This window comes from Erpetoichthys calabaricus, chromosome 9 (genome assembly GCF_900747795.2).
Source record: "Erpetoichthys calabaricus chromosome 9, fErpCal1.3, whole genome shotgun sequence".
Lineage (NCBI taxonomy): Eukaryota > Metazoa > Chordata > Cladistia > Polypteriformes > Polypteridae > Erpetoichthys > Erpetoichthys calabaricus.
This window is the reverse complement of record NC_041402.2, coordinates 127948083-127968437: the sequence shown is the minus strand read 5'-3', so window position 1 is coordinate 127968437 and position 20355 is coordinate 127948083. Positions and strand designations below refer to the sequence as shown.

The 20355-nt window shown below is 36.5% G+C and overlaps 1 protein-coding gene across 1 annotated transcript in view; it reads left to right on the top strand.

Annotated features, from left to right (window-relative positions):
* cdh13 (cadherin 13, H-cadherin (heart)) overlaps positions 1–20355 on the top strand; it is a 1360987-nt gene that overhangs the window by 1086754 nt on the left and 253878 nt on the right. Inside the window, exons 9-10 of the mRNA XM_028810133.2 lie at positions 18265–18447; positions 19121–19374. Of these exons, the coding sequence (XP_028665966.2) occupies positions 18265–18447; positions 19121–19374 (437 nt within the window). The remainder of the gene's footprint in view (positions 1–18264; positions 18448–19120; positions 19375–20355) is intronic.

Genomic DNA, 20355 nt, shown 5'->3' with positions numbered 1-20355 from the left:
AATAACAGAGTGCTGTTGTCACATTTACGTACATACTGAAATCAATTTGATATATACAGTATAAATTAAATCATGTAAGGATGATGCCTGAGGATATTATTTTCAAGGCTGTGTAACAAAAAAGATTAAGTTGTCTTGAAGGCTGTGCTTGTATCCGTAGCTTTTCCTTCATCATAAGATACTAAAATGTTATTTAAATGCAACTTAGTGTCATATGTATACTGTGACTGAAACTTCTCAAGTGTATTGTTATATGTATGGTGTGACTGAAGCTCTATGGTAACTCTTTTTCAAGGTAAATTTGAAAAATGTCTAATTATTGAGCAAATTTGGATCTGGGTCTGTTGGTTTTTCTCTTTAAAAAAACAGTAATCTGATAACTGACATTTTTAATGTATCTGTTCCAATTAATAACAATTTAGTTTTTAACTTGTTTTGTTGGGATGGTTCTAAAAAATAGGGTGTGAGTTTCATTTTAGAAATAATTATGATTTTGTGTTACTGAGGTGGTGGGCACAAGGAAAGATATGGTTTAACACTAAAGAATTTGTAATGTAAATTATAGACTCAACAAAATAAATAGTGATACTTTCTAAGTACCAATGCACAAGATAATTCAAGCACCATGTAGGAAAGTAGGACAGCATTCAATAGTTGATTGCAGTAATTCTTCCATTGCTTTTTTATTTTGGTTGAGGCACATTATAAACTGATTAGTATGCTCCTTAATTTTACATGTACTGTATTATTATGAGTTGAGGTTTACACTGTACATAGCCACAAATAAACAGGACCATCAACTTCGGAATGCATCAGTGTACCTTTTACTCCATATTGAAAATTTTCATTCCCCTGATGAAACTGTTATTTAGTCAGGTATTAATGGGCTTATTTTTATCATTTGAGTCCAGCTTTCTGAAAATATTGGACAACTTTTCAGCATTCACTTGTCAATGCCCCCTTTTTTTTGTAACTTGGTAATACATTTTTATACAATGACTGCAAAGACAAAAATATTCCAAATGAAAACAGATTTTAAAATGTCAAGAACTACAACCTTGACAATATTAATATCTTAATATTTCCAAATAAATGCAAGTTTCTGCCTCAGTTTCTTCTTCTTTTTTGTTTACAGTTTGCTCTAATGGAAATAACTACACTTGCTCTCAAATATATTTAATTTAATTTAGACTCTGGCATATCAAGGTCCAAGGCTTTAGTCCATGTCACAAGTAAATAGAGCTACAAAGGCAGTGATATGAAGAATGACTCTGCAATGCTGTATATCCTTGCAGTACATAAAAAATCCCAACCTGATTTGTACTGCAGAAAATGAAAGAGAATTATATTATTATGGTAGAATATGTGCCTTGTTTATTTAAATTTAATAGGATACTTTTGTGCATAAATGTATTCAAACTGTTTAAACTAAAATTGTTATAATGGTTTAGAATTGTAACCTTGGGCAGCACAGTAGTGCAGTGATCAAATCCTACCATGAGAACCCTGAATACAATGAGGACTGATTGAGGTCATTTATGTTAGGTAGAATGCCTAGAGGGGGCTTGGCGGTCGCATGGCCTGGAACCCCTACAGATTTTATTTTTTCTCCAGCTGTCTGGAGTTTTTTTTGTTTTTTCTGTCCTCCCTGGCCATCGGACCTTACTTTTATTCTATGTTAATTAGTGATCGCTTATTTTAATTATTACTTTCTTTTTTTTCTCTTTCTTCATCATGTAAAGCACTTTGAGCTACATTATTTGTATGAAAATGTGCTATGTAAATAAAAGTTGTTGTTGTTGTTGTTATCATGGATCCAGTGTCATGGATTCCAGTCCCTCAACAGCCTGTTGTCTGTGTGGAGTTTGCATGTTATCCCCATGTCTGTACTGGTTTTCCTCCAGGTCCCTCTTTTATACAGTATACCCACATTCACAAAATGTGCATGTTAGTTTATTTAGTGAATCTAAACCGCATGAGTGAGTGTGATTTTGTGTTTCATCGTGTCCCACAATAGATTGGCCACCTCATCAAGGTTTGGTTCCCACTTTCTGTGACCCTTGATCCAGAACTGGATAATGCAGAGATAGAAAGTATCTTAATTTAGTTTTATTACTTTGAACCCACTCATCCAAGCCTGACATATCTGCCTCAGTTCTCATCAAATGGTCATTGCCCCTTAAAGTAAGAAGATGGCTGAGTATGTAGTATTTAAAAATTATTATGCTTTCTACAGATCTGTTGAAGTCTCAGATTTATTTACTGTCACGTTGTTCTAGCATCTCTGTCGTAGCTTACTTTTGGTAGACATCATTGGCTCTCCGTGTGTTCCGGTATGCATGCATTATCTGCAGATACTCCTGAGCTCAAACAGGGAGGTGCTGGTACAAAGTAGCACAAATAGATCTTCTAGTTCCCCCGGCTGTGCACTGGGTCCATATAAAGGACTGAGGTGTTGGTCAAATACATGCACATTTAGTCATGCAGTGCCTGGTTAACAAGCTTTAACACTACAATCACTGAAGCCTACGAAAAAACTTGCAATCCTGGGCCACCTAAAATTCCTTTACACCTCTCCATCAGTGTCTTTTTGTTTTGAAATGTGTCGATCAGCACAAGCAGCAAGCAGTCTTCTGTCCTATCCCCCCCACTGCCACAGCTGAACTCGGGCAAAAAGTTCTCCCAGGCTCTTTAGCTGCATGTGAGGTGCCTGGAATTGTATAGGGTAAATAATATATCATTATTTGGAACACATGCATTTCATGTGTGTTCCGTGTCTACAAAGATCTATATAAATGTAGGATGACAGGAAATGTGAAGCAAGAAATGTTGAACACATACCTAAAACTAACTTTTTTCATGTTATAGTACTAATGACAAAATTTTGACATGAAGTGTATAATGTGTCAAGACTGAAGTCCAAATATCAAATAAACACTTTCGGAAAAGGTACACGTATAACAAAACAAGTGCAATTTTATTCAAAAGTGTAACCAAAGAAAAAAGAAATTGGGTTAGGGTTCAATAATGATATGACTGCTTGGATGGTGCAGCGGTAAGAACTTGACACATTATACACTTTATGTGAAAAGCTTGTCATTAGTACTATAACATGAAAAAAGTTTCTGTTTTAGGTATGTCTTTAAAATTTCTTGCTTTGCATTTCCTGTCATCCTACATTTACATAGATCGTTGTAGACACGGAACACACATGAAATGCATGTGTTCCAAATAATGATATATTATTTACCCTATACAATTCCAGGCACCTCACATGCAGATAAACAGCCTTGAGCGGGGAGAACTTTTTGCCCGAGTTGAGCTGTGGCGGTGGAGGGATGGGACAGCAGGCGGCTTGCTGCTTGTGCTGATCAACACGTTTACAAATCAAAAGACACTAATGGAGAGGTGCAAAGGAATTTAAGTTGCCCTGGGATTACGAGTTTTTTCATCGGCTTCAGGGATTCTAGTGTTCCCCCAATCAAAAAACACATGAGACCCTGTGAAAAAATATATTGAAAGATTTATTACTATTTACAAGCCACTTCTGTCTTTTAATGAAAGAAAAATTTATGACACATCTGCACAGATAGGAGCAGAAAAGACATGCCAGATCTGTCTAATCTGTCTTTGCAGATCCTTCACAAAATTCTCTTCCAACAAAAATATAGAAATGTATTGTAAGTAGTAATAAATCTTTAATTTTTATTATTTTTTCTCAGGATTTAAGGTTTGCTGTATATACTGTATACATTCTGCTTATGCTCCTTTCCCTTATATGCATTTGGTGTGGGACCAGCGAGTGGGCTATGGCTCTGGCTACCAGGACCTGAAGATCGGTTTGGACTACCCACTTTCTGACATGAACAATCAGTTCCCCAAAGATTGGAACTCTTTGAGAGCAATGATATAAATAAAATATTGGTCTGGTCATTTGTTGTTTGAGGCAGGGTGGCACAGTGGTTAGCACTGCTGCCTTACATCTCAGATCACATTTTTGGCCTCAATAATTGGTCAGGTATAGTTGGCAGACTGTTCTCCATCCCATCAGGGACACTTAAAACACCATTTCACTATTATAATCCGCACAGAATCAGTTCAGTTCCTTCTCACCCATTGAATTCAGCAACATTCTCAATCAGTTCTGTGATTTTTCAAAACTCTTGGATCACTCATCACTATGTACAGGTCAGACTTGAGCTGAAGTGAAGATCGTTGAGGCCCAAATTAAAGAAATAATCAGAAGATTTAAGCAGGAGCTATAATGAGAAGCTTTTTTATATCAATTATATTGAATCAGCTAAAGATGAGTAACCTATAGTATCAGCTGGTATTCCATCACCAGTGGCAGGAACTTCTATAAAAATGGTTAACCTGAAATGTCGCAAACAATCTTATAACTAGTTTGGCAATAGCAATCATTTCTTTTAAGGATAACGTGTCACCTAAAAGAGCCATATAAGGAGCAAAAAAGAGTCCATTGGTATTGAAAGTGGGATGAATAGAAGATCTATTGTCTGATTTATAAAAGCGTACACCACAAGGGACATGCTTGGCCTTTCTGAGGCATTTCCGGAGAGTCTTGAGGATGAGATCAAGAATGTGGAATGCTGCTTGCAGCAGCAGAACAGGAAGGAAGTAGAGTGAGAGACCTCTGCAGCTCCACCACACTTCTCTATCTGCTAAGATCTATTGGCTTGGTTGTGCAGATATTGGCAGAGCTTCTGATTCATGAAGCTGGGAAAAAGTGTGGCACATCAAGTTGTCAATAACCCCAGGTGAGCTGTGAGAAGCATGGCATGTGAGAAACTTTGCAAGTGAAAGGAAGAGGCAAACTACAGAGACATTAAAGAGCAGCAATACAGGAAGAATCTCATACCTGACATATTGAGCTAGAACAGTGTTTGTAACATCTGTTTAGTAATAAAAAACATCCAAGAGACCTGTACATCTGCTGTTCCAGACAAGGAGGTTCACCTGCTGATTTATAATTGAAGGATCACTGCACAGAAGTTAAACACTCTTCTGTACCGCATGACAGTGCAACATTCAACATCCATGCTGCACCTCCTAAGTGGTCAAGATCTCTGCTGATATACTTTTGTCACCGGCTGCATGACCGCAGCAGAAATGAAAATCACAGTTTCGAAGAGTTGTACACAGTTTCAAAAGATGGAAGTGGTTGCTGGGAAGATCAATTTCCAAGGGCAGTGATAAGTTGCATCAGCAGGGATGGCATTCCATCATCAGCAGCACACGCACCTATAAAAGCAGCATGCCTTCAATGGTGAGCATTCCCTTCAAGGATAACAAGCCATGTGAAAAGCAAGAGAATCCATCCATTCTGGCACCACAATATCTTTAAAATGTAAAGAATCAGAAATGACACAAATGTTTCAGAATGATCAAAAAGCAAATAAGGGTGCCTGTTTGGACGAAGAAATAAGAGGTGTCTGTAAAATCATGTTGAATGACAGATAAAAATGTGCAGCTAAAAATGTACTCTAAATTGGAGAAGGCTTCCAAAAAAAAAAAACTGTCAATGTGATACATCCCATTGATCTAAAATATACTGTGTAACAAAGGCGCTATATAGGCGCCCGACCCGACACAGATGGACACAGAGGCACGTATAAACACACAAGACTTTTATTTTATCTTCACCCATGGGCACACGTCTTCCCCGTGTCCCACAGGCAATACACAGTCCCTTAAGCACTCAACACACCAACAATACACTCTTCTCTTCCTAACCACCACTCCTCCTCAAGCTTTGTCTCCTTCCTCCCAACTCTGGCTCCTCGAGTGGTGGTGGCTGGCCCTTTTTATATCCCACCCGGAAGCTTGACCACCTGGTCCCAATTGCCCTTCCGGGTGGGGCTGTATATACGTCCAGCTGGGCTGCTGACTCCATGCAGCTCCCCCTAGCGGCCATCCAAGCCCCCAACCAGGCTGTGGAGGACTCCATCTCCCATGGAGCCATGCGAGAGGTTGGGGAATCACTGTCCGCCAGGGAGGCTGCCACCAAGCGTCCCAGGGCAGGTATTGAGCTGCCCATGGTTGCTCCCCCGGAACAGATGCAGAAGGGGCATCCCTGCCGGGCATGGGACTCGGCTGTCTGCCACAACTGTATATATCCGTTCAAAATATCCCTCTGCTTATGTTTGAAAATTAATAAACATTCTTTTACAGAATGAAGAAACATTGCAGAATGTCACAACTTTCATAATCTAATCTTCCCGTGCATTTTTAGCATGAATAATTATCTGTTTTTTATGCTTTTATGGCTGCATTTCAGCTTATCTTGTTCAGCACCATTACAATTATATAAAAAATATTGAAAGTAAAGCATCACACACATTTCTCACTGCTCTTTTGGCTTTCTCATAATGAGTACCAAGTACATTATTTCATTTATAAATCTTTACATGTTCTTCCTTCAACTTAAAATATTTTTGAAATTATCATTAAACAATTGTATTTCAGGCAAAACAAATGTTTTTGTATGTAAACTCTGCTGTTGGTCTTAATAGCCACACAAAATTTCCAGACACGTATGCAGGATTCTATCTGAAAATGAGTATACATGCTCAGGGGCCTACCACATACGCATGAATCTTCAGGTGAATAACAATAGGTTGTAAAGAGACAGGCTGTAAACAGCATTGCATTCTGCTTCAGTCAAAAAATAGCAAATCCTGTGGGATCATCCTATTGTCATGGGTTAGGTGCGAACAGTTATACTTTAATTCTATACACAGTGTATCACTTTGAAGTCTGGCAATTGTAAAACAGTGCTGGCTTACTTGTAAATATAGGTTAAGATTTTGAGCTCTTAGTGGTATTATATGTGTTCACAAGGCCACGCTGCGCTAGTAGCACAGTAAAATAACAGCAGAGCTCAAGAGTTTCTTAATGCATTATATAAGAAATTTTATATTTAGGAGATGACTGTGATTCAGGCCAACCAAAAGAAAGGGATTTTTATTTTCTTTACTGAATATAGAATTTAGCAAAACATGAATTTCTGTTATCACTTAATTTACTGTCTGATTTGGTGACCAACTTTTAAAAATAATTCTTTTCAGCAATGTACTGTTTTCAGTTATTTGGTAAGTACAGAACTGGAATTTTTTTTAGAAGCTTTCTGCTCTCTTTAGCTGTTTGGGCTAAAAGGCTTTAACTAAGAACTGCTGTCCCTGGAGAGGTGACAGAAACTGATCTGTGTGAAGCAGGATTTAGACAAGCATTGGGCAATGTGCTCAGTTTAATCTTTAGTAACGGCTGAGGGTTTTGAGAAGGATCAAATGTGAAAGAGATGAGAACTTGTGGACATTCAAGAGGAGGAATTGTCACAATCAAATACAAGCAGATGTTTTCTGCTCAGTAAAAATATGTGCTGAATCGTTGTATTTACTATTTTATTATTGTCAGGTATTTAACAAATGACTTTGGCCAACTTGTAAAAGCAACTATAGAATGGTACATACAATGTGAATCATTAGAAAGTGTATCATATGCTGTGTTTGATGAGGAGGTGTATGGGATGCTCAGCCTGCATCCATTCTTCCAAACAAGTGTAAGCAGTTAAGCCCCTGTCTTTTACTGTAGATCTGTGGATTTCACCAAATTCTTCAGCAAAAAAAACTCCTGTATATTTGCGTTATTGCTATACGTCACAAAGACAATGAAACTCTTCTTTACAAACTCAGCTAGTATTTTTACCATATATGATTTTAGCTTATATTGTATAGAGAGAATGCTTTTTTTATGCCTTTCTACATCTATAATAAAGCCAAGGACATGGCTTATGTTAAAATACATATTTCTATTTTGCTTCTGTAAAACACACAATGGCGGGATCAACACAAGTAAAATTCAAAGTACTGAAGAAAAACTCGAAGTTCTGAGGAACAGATAGAAGTAAAACCAAAGCTTACATTTTCTGCTGGCCTCAGCTATAACTGCATCCTGGTCCCAGCCTCTTAGGTGGGTGTGTGCTTTGTTTCCTGCCAGTTTCAGCCTCTCCAGATAATAAGGCCTGTGGCACCTTGCCATCTGTCCATTCACCCCACCTCTCGCTCTCTTTCTCTCTCTCTCTCCCAGTCCTGCTTTCCAGGAAGAGGGTCAGGCACATCCAACGTATGCTTTTTTGACGTGTTGTGAGAATGAAGTCAGTGTCTGCTGAGGGTTCACTCTAACTATATTCTCAAGCTTGTCATTGCTGGTCTCTCTCTCTCTTTCTCTTGCTGCCTTAGAGGATTTTACCCTTCTTTGTGCAATTTTGCTGGTGAAGCTGCCCCATAGAACTTCTGGCCAGCTGGGGACACCATGTATCGTTTTATTCACAACATTACTTCCCACATGAGACCCACTGCAAATCATAAGCATACTACACAGATTATATAAATATCTAAACTTACTTAAGTTCCTAAGTAGACTACCTGTGCCAGTGTTTCCATATATTCTTTATTTATGAGAACGGCAATAATAAGTTCTTCTTGTACTGCATGGAATAGATACTCATTCAGAACTGTCACACCGCCTGTTAGCAAATAGATCAATAGGTAGATAGTACTTTATTTCACCTAAAGTGGAAATTTAGAATTTTTCAGAAGTTCTAGAAATATTATAAGAAACAACAACCCTGCTCAAACACACACACTCGAATTACCAAAAAAAAAAAACTTCTGATATGGCTAATGATAAGAGTGCAGTCACAGTGAGGCATTATTGCTGTAGGTATGAAAGAGACCCAGTAGCGTTTCCTGACACACTCACACACGCAAATCTCCTTTAGTACAAAATTTTAAATCTAGCCTAGGACCATTCCTTGTTGCATTTCATTTTCTTTCGGCTATATTTTACTCTTGTATTATATGCAGCATTTAGTTTGTCTGTCAAAATGTACTTGTTTGGTATTGCAATGTGAGTTGCTTTGTAAAATGTTTTGTTATTTTACCTATTGTGAGGGTCACCATATTAAATGAAGGCAGATACATTGAATGAAGGCAACGTTTAAATGTTAAAAGTAATCCCTAAATAAACACTCTCCATTTTATACACTTCCACTTGGAATAGTTTAATAGCTACAAAACAATTCAAATACAGTATAGCTTTTTCCCCCAGAGTTGAAGCACTCAGTTGTCAAGTGATTTGTCAAGGACTACAAAGTGAGACAGAGGGGAAGGTAAAACCACCAGTTCCTTGATTTAAATCCCAAAAGCTTTAGTCACTCCAAGAAATTACAACATTCTTTATTCAAATGGAAACATGAATGTAATGTATTTGGGCTAAATAATTTATTTCTCTTATTCACAATTTAGTATATTTTCACGGCAACCATTTCTACCTAACAATTTTCTTACCTAAAAAACTCATTAATAGTGAATGTAGGTAACCATGCACAGTAATGACAGGAAAAAATTGTCCTCTGTACACTTTAGTTCAAATTCCTTTTTGAAATATGCACATTCCCACCATATATGTGCTTTTTTCTATTATTAAAATTTTTTTAAATAACCCATTTTCTGATTATTTAATGTAGGTTAGATTGCTTGTAGACTTTAAACTTGTCCAATGTGAATGAGTCTGGTTTTGACAATATGTCCTGCAAGGGACATGAGTCCTGTTAGGGTTTCTTCCTGCCTTGCACTTTTTACTGCTAGAATAGGCTCTATGTCCTGAGACATTGTACTGGAATAGGAAAAAAAATCAGTAATCAAGACATTTTCAAGTAATATTATAATTTATTTTTTAAAATAAGAAGCACTTTTCAACATTCCACTTGCACAGTGTGAATTTCTTGATCTACTTATTCATTTTTGGCAAGTCTCATCATTTTATAAGGTTTTTGAAATTTTTTTAAGTTGGAATTTTTCATTTGCCCTTTTCACTTATTGCACTTGTCTATTTTGATGAACCAATGAACATTTATCAAAATACACCAGTCTGTGGTCACTTTTTGCTTAATTGGTTATTTAAAATGCTACTACTAATTAGTATTTTCTCCTGTTAGACATGCAACAAAGGGTTCAATAAGGTATAAATTAAACCAAAATTGTTTAACTTTTTTTTTTTTTTTTTTTTGTCCTTTACTACACCTAAGATTTGCTTACTTTGTGTCTTTTATCAACGAAAATCATTACCAATTGCTTTTATTACTTTTCAGTGTAATTTGCACTTGTGCTGCTTGAATGTTGCTCACAATGTTGAATACAAGGACCTGCAGGAGGCAAACTCAATATGTAATAATAAATTATTTCATCTTTACTTGAATTGAAAAGAATGATTGCTGTGCCTGGTTATTGTAGTGTTTCAGGAGAAAGAACACACATATACTTGTTCACTTAAATTCCTAAAACAGTCCCATTCCTGTCTTATGTGATTCATTTAAAAAGGTTCAAGATAACATGTAGGGTTCTTTATGTATGAAGACAATGGTGACAGTGTAACTAATCAGCATGTTACTTTGTACTAAAGCAGAGCATAGATTTTGCAAAAGCATATTCAGTGGGACTGTATAGCTGATAGAGAGATCAACTTTATAATAAAAGCTGCAATTTCAAATCTTATTTTTCCAAGCCATATGGCCAAACCTGAACATTTTCCTTTGTTGCACAGTGTTGTTTACTGTGTTAATTGTCTTTACCATATTTTATTAATCCAAAACCCATGTTCAGTACTCTGTAACATTAGAAATGAGATGAAACCCCTTTTAATTTTATTATTGCATATAAATATTGTACACAGTTATACAAGCAAGTATTTTAAAATGTGTATTTATTGCCTTTTTGCATGGCATTTAATAAAATTGCTAACACTGTATTACAAATGGGATTTTTTTGAACAATATAAACAGCATGCCCTTTCACCTCCAATTCTGTCAGCTTATTGCTTTTGGTAACACTACTGTACCTCTCTACATTGAGTTTGCCATTGTTGTTTTCCATTTCCAGATTTTCTTTCTTTTTGCCAACCCCTTCCTGGGGTTAACCTTTAGGTCCATCACTGAGTCACTTTCATGGTCAGCAGTACTCCTATAAAGTCACAGTTCCACAGGGGCAAATTGCCCTTTCATGACTATTTATATCACTACAACCTCCATCCATCCATTATCCAACCTGCTATATCCTAACTACAGGGTCACAGGGGTCTGCTGGAGCCAATCCCAGCCAACACAGGACGCAAGGCAGGAAACAAACCCCGGGCAGGGCGCCAGCCCACTGCAGACTACAACCTTGAACTTTATATAAAGTATTGATCCAGTTTTCAAAACAAAAAGTCCTGCAAGTGTGAGTTTTGGCTGCAGTGTACAGTATTCAACCCTGAGCTTTACTGTGGTCCATAAATTTGTATTGTCCTTCGTAAATGGTTTCAGTTTTCCCTCTCATCATCTGTACTAAAGACAAATCCTAATCACACTGATGATACGATATTAAAATATAGAACTCTTCATGCAGTAAAACAAAATATATACACTCAGTATGTTATTTTTATTTACTTTTTTAAAGTTTGAATTCTGATTCTCATTTAATGAGAAGAGGAAATATAATTGTTGCCCTGCCAGTCCCTCACTACACCTCTCAATATGGCACCCCATGAAGCATCTACTACTTTACTTTTCTGCTGTGTTCACAAGGGTTACTGCTCAGCACCCCATTTAATCACCTTCATTTTTATACTAAATTTCTTTTTATCAGAGTGAGCATCTCTGTTTCTGTACCATATTCTTCCAAGTGTGTACTTCTAAAACTTATGCCAATGAGATGGGCTTGATGGACCCATCACAGTTGGGTCATCCTTGGTTGTTTACTCTCCAAGAAAGAGTTATTATAATTTGACATAAGTGTTACTCAAACAAACCCAATTAAGGTATTATGTAATATATATGACAAAGCCAATGTGGATTATCTGTAATCTTTTACATGAAAGGATAGTTGATGAATTTCACTAAAGAAGGTGAGCATATGCAGCTTTGACATGCCTCTGTTTAATAAAGATTTTCTCTTGCTTTTTCTAGAATGAAAAATAAGTAGAGGGTGAAAAATAATTTACTGTGGCTGAAATTTCAACAGTGTATTTCAAATTTTAAGTGTATTTTCAAATTTCTCGGTTTATACAACATAAGACAAGAATTTCTTTCCTTCATGCTAGACGGAGTGTACAAATATTAACAAGAACAACAGGCACTATATTTCTTTAGAAGTTTACTGTATTATAAATTTGTGTGAATAAAATCATAAATGTTTTGCTATTTATTGTATTTGAGAAGAAGTAGGGAACCTTGTGGCTCTTTTAAGAGCACAACCACAAGTTCCCTGTTGTTCACAATTCATCATTTCCTCTGTTATGCTTATTGTATCATATTTTTAACATGCTGTGTTTTATGTGGAGGGAATTTATCTTTTACTAAACAGAAAGAGCATATGATTCCCTTTATGCCCTGGGGCTGATCTCTCTTTTATAGTGTAAACACAGCTTCTTATGTCCTTAATTCATCCCTGGTTGTGGGTAAAGTTATTCTTTTCAAAAGATTTAAGTATCTTTTAATTCAAGAAGCACACAAGCTTTCGGGGCTAAATTGATGCTTTTGGGAAGTGTATAGTAGGTGTGTGTAGTGTCATAATTAATTATAATAAGTAAACAGATCCAGATAAGCAAGAAGTAGTTTAGGTTTAGAAAAAACATTTAAGAAAAATATGTTAGTTATTAAAAATTATTTGCCATTTATACAAAGCCTGGAATTTAAGAATAATTAAAACTGAAAGCTTAAAGTTCCCTTTGAACACAGAAAGTGTAGGCTATTCATGTTTTTATGGTATAAAGCATGTTGATAGATTCTTAACACCATCACACTGGATTTCCATAATTTCTATTAATCACTTTTTCTGGTTGCCCAGGCATCTTTGCCTCTGGGCCCTTATTAGTTGTAGACATACAAACTCACTGGGCTTACTGTAATTTGTTTTGATGGACTGCATGACTCTTTATTAGGTTATGTGGCAGAATTCTCAATAAATACAATAATTTATTTTTTCTTATAGTATAAAATTTATAATTTGAGTGACCAATTTAGTCTTATCACATATTGTAAAAACAGCTTAATAGTTTACATTGTTTTTGCCACCATTTTGAAAAATTTTAAAACCACCGCAGTGGTGTTTTCTCTGAACTAGTTGTCCAGTCCACCTCAACGTGTGTCTTTCTATGCTATTTATTATGTCTTATACCTTTATTCATGGGTTGTAACTATATATGGAAAAACGTTGATTGCCATTATGCCCAGCACTACAATGGAAAGCATATATTGTTAGTCCCTCAAGTGCAGAAATGTTCAGCAATTAAACAATACATGACAGTAAAGCAAAGCAATCACAAATCATTAAACAGGCCAAAGATGATTAAAAATAAATATGCATATAAATTAAGAATGAATAAATAAATTGTTTTCATATATAAACATACAGAATGTTTTAAACAGAGCAAGTAGCAATAACACAGTATAGTTGAATTGGTACTAGAAACTGAGTGGAAGTGCTTGTGCTTAGTCACAGGTCCAGCAGATAATTATAGAGTAGAGTTAAATGAGTCCAGGAGAGTTTGTTAAATGGTCCAGGTTTAGAAACCATTTGAAAGTTTCATGGTACAGTGTTAAATGATATTTTCATTGGATCGGCGTGGGATTTTTGTTGCTGGGATATGTCGAGTCTGTCGTGATGGAAACAGATTTTGCAAGACATCTATCATCATGAATACCATGTATAGATGTATAGGAACATTTACCAGTTGCAGATCCTTGTGATCAGCTTCATTGGTGTTGACAAAATTAGACTGTGCCTATAAATATCAAATTATCAAATTAATATTCTTTCCAATGTATGACTTTAGAAGTGAAGTGCTGTTTAGTCTTGTTTACAATGTATGGGGGATTGGGCATGAATGAACATCAGGGTTATGGACCTCAAAGAAACTAAAACTACTAACTCATAACAATTCTATTGATTTCATGACAGCCTCTAAATCTCCTGAAGTTGACGAGTTAGCGCTGTAGTTTTCCTAATGTTAAGGTTGTTGGTACTGAGGCCTACTACTGTTGTTAACAAACTTGGAAACATTTTTTAAAATGAGTAAGGAAGCCAAAGTGTCTTAGCACATAACCATGAAGTGCTCTGGTGTTCAAAGTGATACTGTTAGATGCACATTCCCTAAGCCTAACAGTCTGAGATCTGCCACTCAGGAAGTCCTGGATCCAGTTACACAGGATGATATTCTGCCCAAGGGCCCTAAGGTTTGCTACTTTGTTCAGATGGATAGTATAGAATGTAGAACATTTAAAGCCAGTAAAATGCATTCTGTCTTAAGTGTTCCTTTTGTCAAGGTTAGTTAGTGCTGCATCTATGTTCATGGAAAATGCATCCTCTGCTGATTTACTTTATGCCATCTCATATGAATCTCTTTTTGTCTGGGATGTTCAGCTTTATATGAGCCATTAAAAACCTCTTAAAGCACTTAATGATGTTAGTAGTGACTACCATGAGCTAGTAGTGTTTCAGATTTGTGGTTATAGATACCTGCAGCTTCAGAATAACAGATGTGTGGCTGTCTTAAAATCAAAAAATATATGGCTTCCATGTCCTACCATATGGCACCTAGGAGTGATCCATACCTTGTGTATTTTTAATTTTATACTAAAGGAATTTTTAAGAGCTTAATTTATGATTTCTGAAATAAAAAAGTTTATTGGTGACCAACAGACATTACAGGTTGTCCTAATTTTTAATTTCTTTAATTGAAAATGGTTTATAGATTTTTTTGAGCCAAGAGACAGAAATTTAGATTTTCTCACAGTATTGTCCTTAAGACACTAATCAGCCCTGAATGAGATGTCCGTCCATTGCAGGGTATTTGCTTGCATTCGCTTAGACATTTTGGGAGAATTCAATTTATTAAAAGCTGCTGAACAGCTGCTGTTGGGTCATATAATTTTCAGTTGTGTGGAAGGAAGTGGAACCCAAATAGTTATATAGAGTGAACCAAAATGAAGTACCACATTTCTCAAGGTCATTGCATGAGGTAGAAGCAGCCGAGTGGGATAGGGTGGGGGTCCTTTGATAGGCAATCCCTTGTAGTTTTCAGTCGTCAACATGCCTTGCTCCAGTGTGCACCATGCTTATGCTGTCGAAGCATTCTTCAAAAATAACGAATCCATCATCACTATGCAACACGCCTTCCGAACGCACTTCAGCATTCTTCCTAATGGTGACGTCCCAATTCAGAAAACAATTCTTCAGTGGGTGGCTAAATTTGGACGGACTGGTACCACACTGAACAGAAAATCTCCAGGCTGTACTATGTCTGAAAACATCCATGCTGTAAGGGCCTCTAATTTGCAGTCTTCTAGACATTCAGTGCACAAACATGCTTCTGCCTTAGGCATTTCCTACATGTCTTTGATTTTGCATGAGGACCTTAATTTCCATCCATACAAAATGATGGTAGTGCAGGAACTCACTGAGAGAGACTGGGAGAGTCGTAGCAAGTTGTGCACAAACATTCTGAAAACCGTTCATCTAGATGTCATCATCATGTGCAGAGACAAAGCACATTTCCATTTAAATGGTTGCGTAAATAAGCAAAACTTTCGCTATTGGGCTGAAACCAACCCTCATGAACTTTATCAGAGACCCCTGCACAGTGAGCATTTTACAATTTGGTGTGCCGTTGCAGAATTTATCATTGTAGGCATTTAATTTTTTGAGGAGAGGGGAGCAATGGTCATCGTCACTTCAGAGCATTGCATTGAAATGCTACAGAACTTTTTGCGGCCCCATCTGGAAGAAATGGGTGTGGTGGATGCGTGGTTTTAACAGGATGGAGCAACAGCTCTTACGGCACAGAGTTCCATGCAAGTTTGCGGGAGATGTTTCTGGTGAAGCTGATCTCCCTGCACGGCGATGTCGCATGGCCTTCACGTTTGCATGATTTCACTCTGTGCAATTTCTTCTTGTGGGGCTATCTCAAGTAGAATGTATACACACACCAACCTCAAAACCTTGAAGCCCTCAAGGGCGCTATTCTCTACGAAATCACCATTATTCCCCTTGAAATGGCCGAACAAGTCATGCAAGCATTCTGAAATAGTCTCGAAGAGTATATTGCTAATGATGGCCACCACCTTGAAGACATTTTTAAAACACAATGAAAAAAAATCTATTTTGCATATCCTTTCTTGTGTCGTAATGAAATTTATTTTATCTTGTAGCGTTTTTGTAGAATAAACGTTTGAAATGTGGTACTTCTTTTTGTCTCACCCTGTACTATATGTAAGGGAGGAATCAGGCCGGACACTTTAAAATAATGACCACTGCTCACATATAAGAATATATGGACATAAGACAAGGTTCACAAGCACTTTTATAGTTAAATGAAACTATACACAAAGACAAATGAACAGTAGTCCGCAGTCCCACAATTCCACAGTCCAATATAAATGCATAATTAGATACTTTTATAACTTTATCAAATTAAAAAAATAATAATTTCCATTTTTAATACTTTTCTTTAGAAATTTGGCAAGTTGAAATTTAATTGTTGCTTCAAAAAAAGACCCTTTTCAGTTTGTGTTTATATTTAAGTTAAATAAGAGTAAAAGAGTATCTGTTCTGAATGATGAGCTTTCCTACCTCAAATGATAGCTGTACTGCTGATTGTAACTGCTCATGTTGTGTTTTGTGCATAATTTGAAAAATTCTTTTAAGTATTGATTTTTTTTCAATAAAACATTTGCAGGGATTAAAACTAAACTAGTGCAGGGATTAAAACTAAACTAGTATGTTACTTTTTATATCTTCTAATGACTTTCATAAGCAGTAACTCAAAAAAAGTCTGACTTACTATCTGTCATGGGTGAAACTGTGAAGTCAATTTCTCTGCCAGTTGTGTTTTTGAGGGTCTCTAAAATGTAACATGAAGCTAAAGTGAAGAAGAAAATGAATCATCCATAAGAAAGTGCAAGCCAAACTCAAACATGCCATAGTTTCAGGCTTTCGCCATGGATTCTAGGAGTGGTAGAAATGTTTGAATGGGGATTACATGGAAGGGGACAGGTCATAGTAACAGACATTTAGCCTTAGAACATTTTATTCACCTGTCATACAACACAGGCTTAATATTTGTGACTATATAGCATATGTAATTTTACCAAGGTTAAAAACAAAGCATTCATAACATCAGTGCTAGATTAAAATAAAACCATGTGGGGGTTAAAGACATATGCTAGCTGTTTTTCTAGTTTTTCCTGGACAGACTAGGTTACACAGATTAGTCTTCAGTGCTGTGTTAAATAAATAAGCAAGTTATTCCATACCTGGGAGATGTTCAGTGTCTCAGACAGGAACGTGGTGCCTGAAGATCTACAGTGTATAAATGAATAAAAATTTTATTGTATTGTAATTTTGGTGTGGGGAGAGAAAAAAAGATGCAAGTGTAACCATTCCTGCTTGAAAAGCACCCATCAATAAGATGTTGCCTTAGCCTTGAGATGTTACAAATGTAGATGAAGCAGACATCTGGTAATGAATTGATGTGAGACTTGAGCAAACATTCCAAAACAAAGATAACTCCTAAATTCAAAATCAGCCTAGCAAAAGTTTTTTTTATTGTTAAGATTTCACAGAAAGACATTGCCTGTTTATCTGCAGAATTGGTGTCGTATGTTAAAGTTCAGCTTTCCCTGAGTTTAAATATAATTAGTTTGTACCCATCCCCTGCTTAATCTGATTGAAGCAATTACTGTATCTAAGTATGTCATAGAATGACTATTATTAGGTCTTATAGATAAGGAATGCTTTCTGCCATCAGCATACCAATGAAAATTAATATTATGTTATATGTTCTCTTAACAGTATAAGTAAATACATTTTTAGAAATAGTATTCCTTACCTCTTAGGTTACTGCAAATTAAGCTGCTGTAATGATTTTATTCTCAGTTAAATAACTAAATGTATTATATAAGAACAAGGTCTGTAGTATGTACTATTAAAACGTTATCTGTCTATTAGTTTCCCATGAAAATTTATTTTCAGTTAACTGCAGTCATTGAATATTACAAAACAGATTGCCGGAGGATACATACTGCATCATTTCTAGCTGAACTGTGTTTAGACCCAGGGTCTATGGCCTTTACATTACCCACGAGGCAGAGCTTGCATTTACTTTGTCATAATTTCTTTTTTTAATATGTTTATTTGTTTTACAATGCAGTTTCAGGCCACAGTGGATGAAGGCTCAACGGGCGTCATAGTCAACCTAACTGTCGAGGACAAGGATGACCCTGTTACTGGAGCTTGGAGAGCTGTTTATTCAATTATCAATGGAAACCCTGGCCAGAGTTTTGAAATTCACACCAATGCCAATAACAATGAGGGCATGCTGTCAGTTGTCAAGGTAAAGCCTCCAGCTAGAATCTGTGTGTGTGTGTGTTTTTTTTTATTATTATAATACTCCTTTATCAAACACGAATGCTTCATTATTACAGAATGTCAATTTCATGCACACAGCCTTTCTGTGATGTTGACACACTTGTTTAATATTTAAGCTTGTGAGAAATGTATTCATAATAGCCAGGCGATTCTAGTAAAATGATGTATCAATCATGAATAAAATATGTATACTTTTCCTCCATAATATAAACTTTGGTGACATTTAATAGGGAAATGTCTTTGTTTAGAAAAACATAACTGATGATTATACAAGGCATTTAGAATGCAGAGAGTTTAATATATGCAGTGGTGTAAATGCTATGTGCCTGCTCTTTGTTTAATTTTTGTACAGTCTTGTTTGAATAAAATGCTCTTGGGTTTAACAGAAAGATGATGGTGACAACTGCTTTCATGATGAATGTAGCCACCCCTTTTTACTGAATGTGAGAAATGTATTTAGGCTTCCAAACTATGCATTATTTGGCATATTTAAAAGCTTAGAACTCATTTTAAGTGTTGTATAACAGATCTTTCCTGTAAAATGTGAATAAGGTAAACATGATAGTACTGATTATTACTGACGGTGCATGATGGCTACCTTGGCTTAACTGGAATTTAATTGGAGTATTCTCTTGCAGCCACTGGATTATGAGATTTCAGCTTTCCACACACTGTTGATTAAAGTGGAAAATGAGGATCCCTTGATTCCTGATGTTGCCTATGGCCCCAGTTCCACAGCCACAGTACAGGTCACGGTCCTGGATGTCAATGAAGGCCCAATTTTCTACCCTAACCCAATGAGAGTGACAAAGCGAGAGAACATTCCTATTGGGAGCAGTGTTGCAACACTGAATGCCACAGACCCTGATTCACTTCAGCATCAGACTATCAAGTAAGTTCAGTTTTATTAGGTTTCTTTTCTACTGGTGTAACTCAAGATCTAATATTCTTGATATTTACTAATAGAACATAGTTGAAGAAACTGCTTGTGGTTGAGTGTCAGCTGAACACCATCTCTACTTTTGTGCGAAATAAATAGCATTTCTTTCTCTTATTTTACCTGCTTATATGCTAGGATCTAATATATTTCTTAACACATCAGAGTGAATTTTGCCACCTATTCATACAAAAAAAGGAGCAAGCTTATTATTCATCTGCAATAATAAATGTAGAGTGGTTATTTTGCCTAGCAGGAATATAATATATCAGAGGTGTGTGTGCTTGGCATTCTAAGTTGTTCATAGTGAGTTGTATTAACAGCCATATGGCAACTGCTGAGTTAATCACATATGAACATTATGGAAGACTTCATGTTCACAAAAGATTACTATTGCTAAAATAATAGTTTTTAAAATTAATAAAAGTGTAAATGGCAATAATAACATCTTGCTCCATTACACCCACCACCTGCACGTCCTCTTTCACCACATCCATAAACCTTCTCTTAGGCCTTCCTCTTTTCCTCTTGCCTGGCAGCTCTATCTTTAACATCCTTCTGCCAATATACTCAGCATCTCTCCTCTGCATATGTCCAAACCAACGCAATCTCGCCTCTCTGACTTTGTTTCCCAACCGTCCAACCTGAGCTGACCCTCTAATGTACTCATTTCTAATCCTATCCATTCTTGTCACACCCAGTGCAAATCTTAACATCTTTAACTCTGCTACCTCCAGCTCTGTCTCCTACTTTCTGGTCATTGCCACCGTCTCTAACCCATATAACATAGCTGGTCTCACAACTGTCCTGTAGGCCTTCCCTTTCACTCTTGCTGATACCTGTCTGTCACAAATCACTCCTGACACTCTTCTCCATCCATTCCACCCTGCCTGCACTCTCTTTTTCACCTCTCTTCCATAATCCCCATTACTCTGT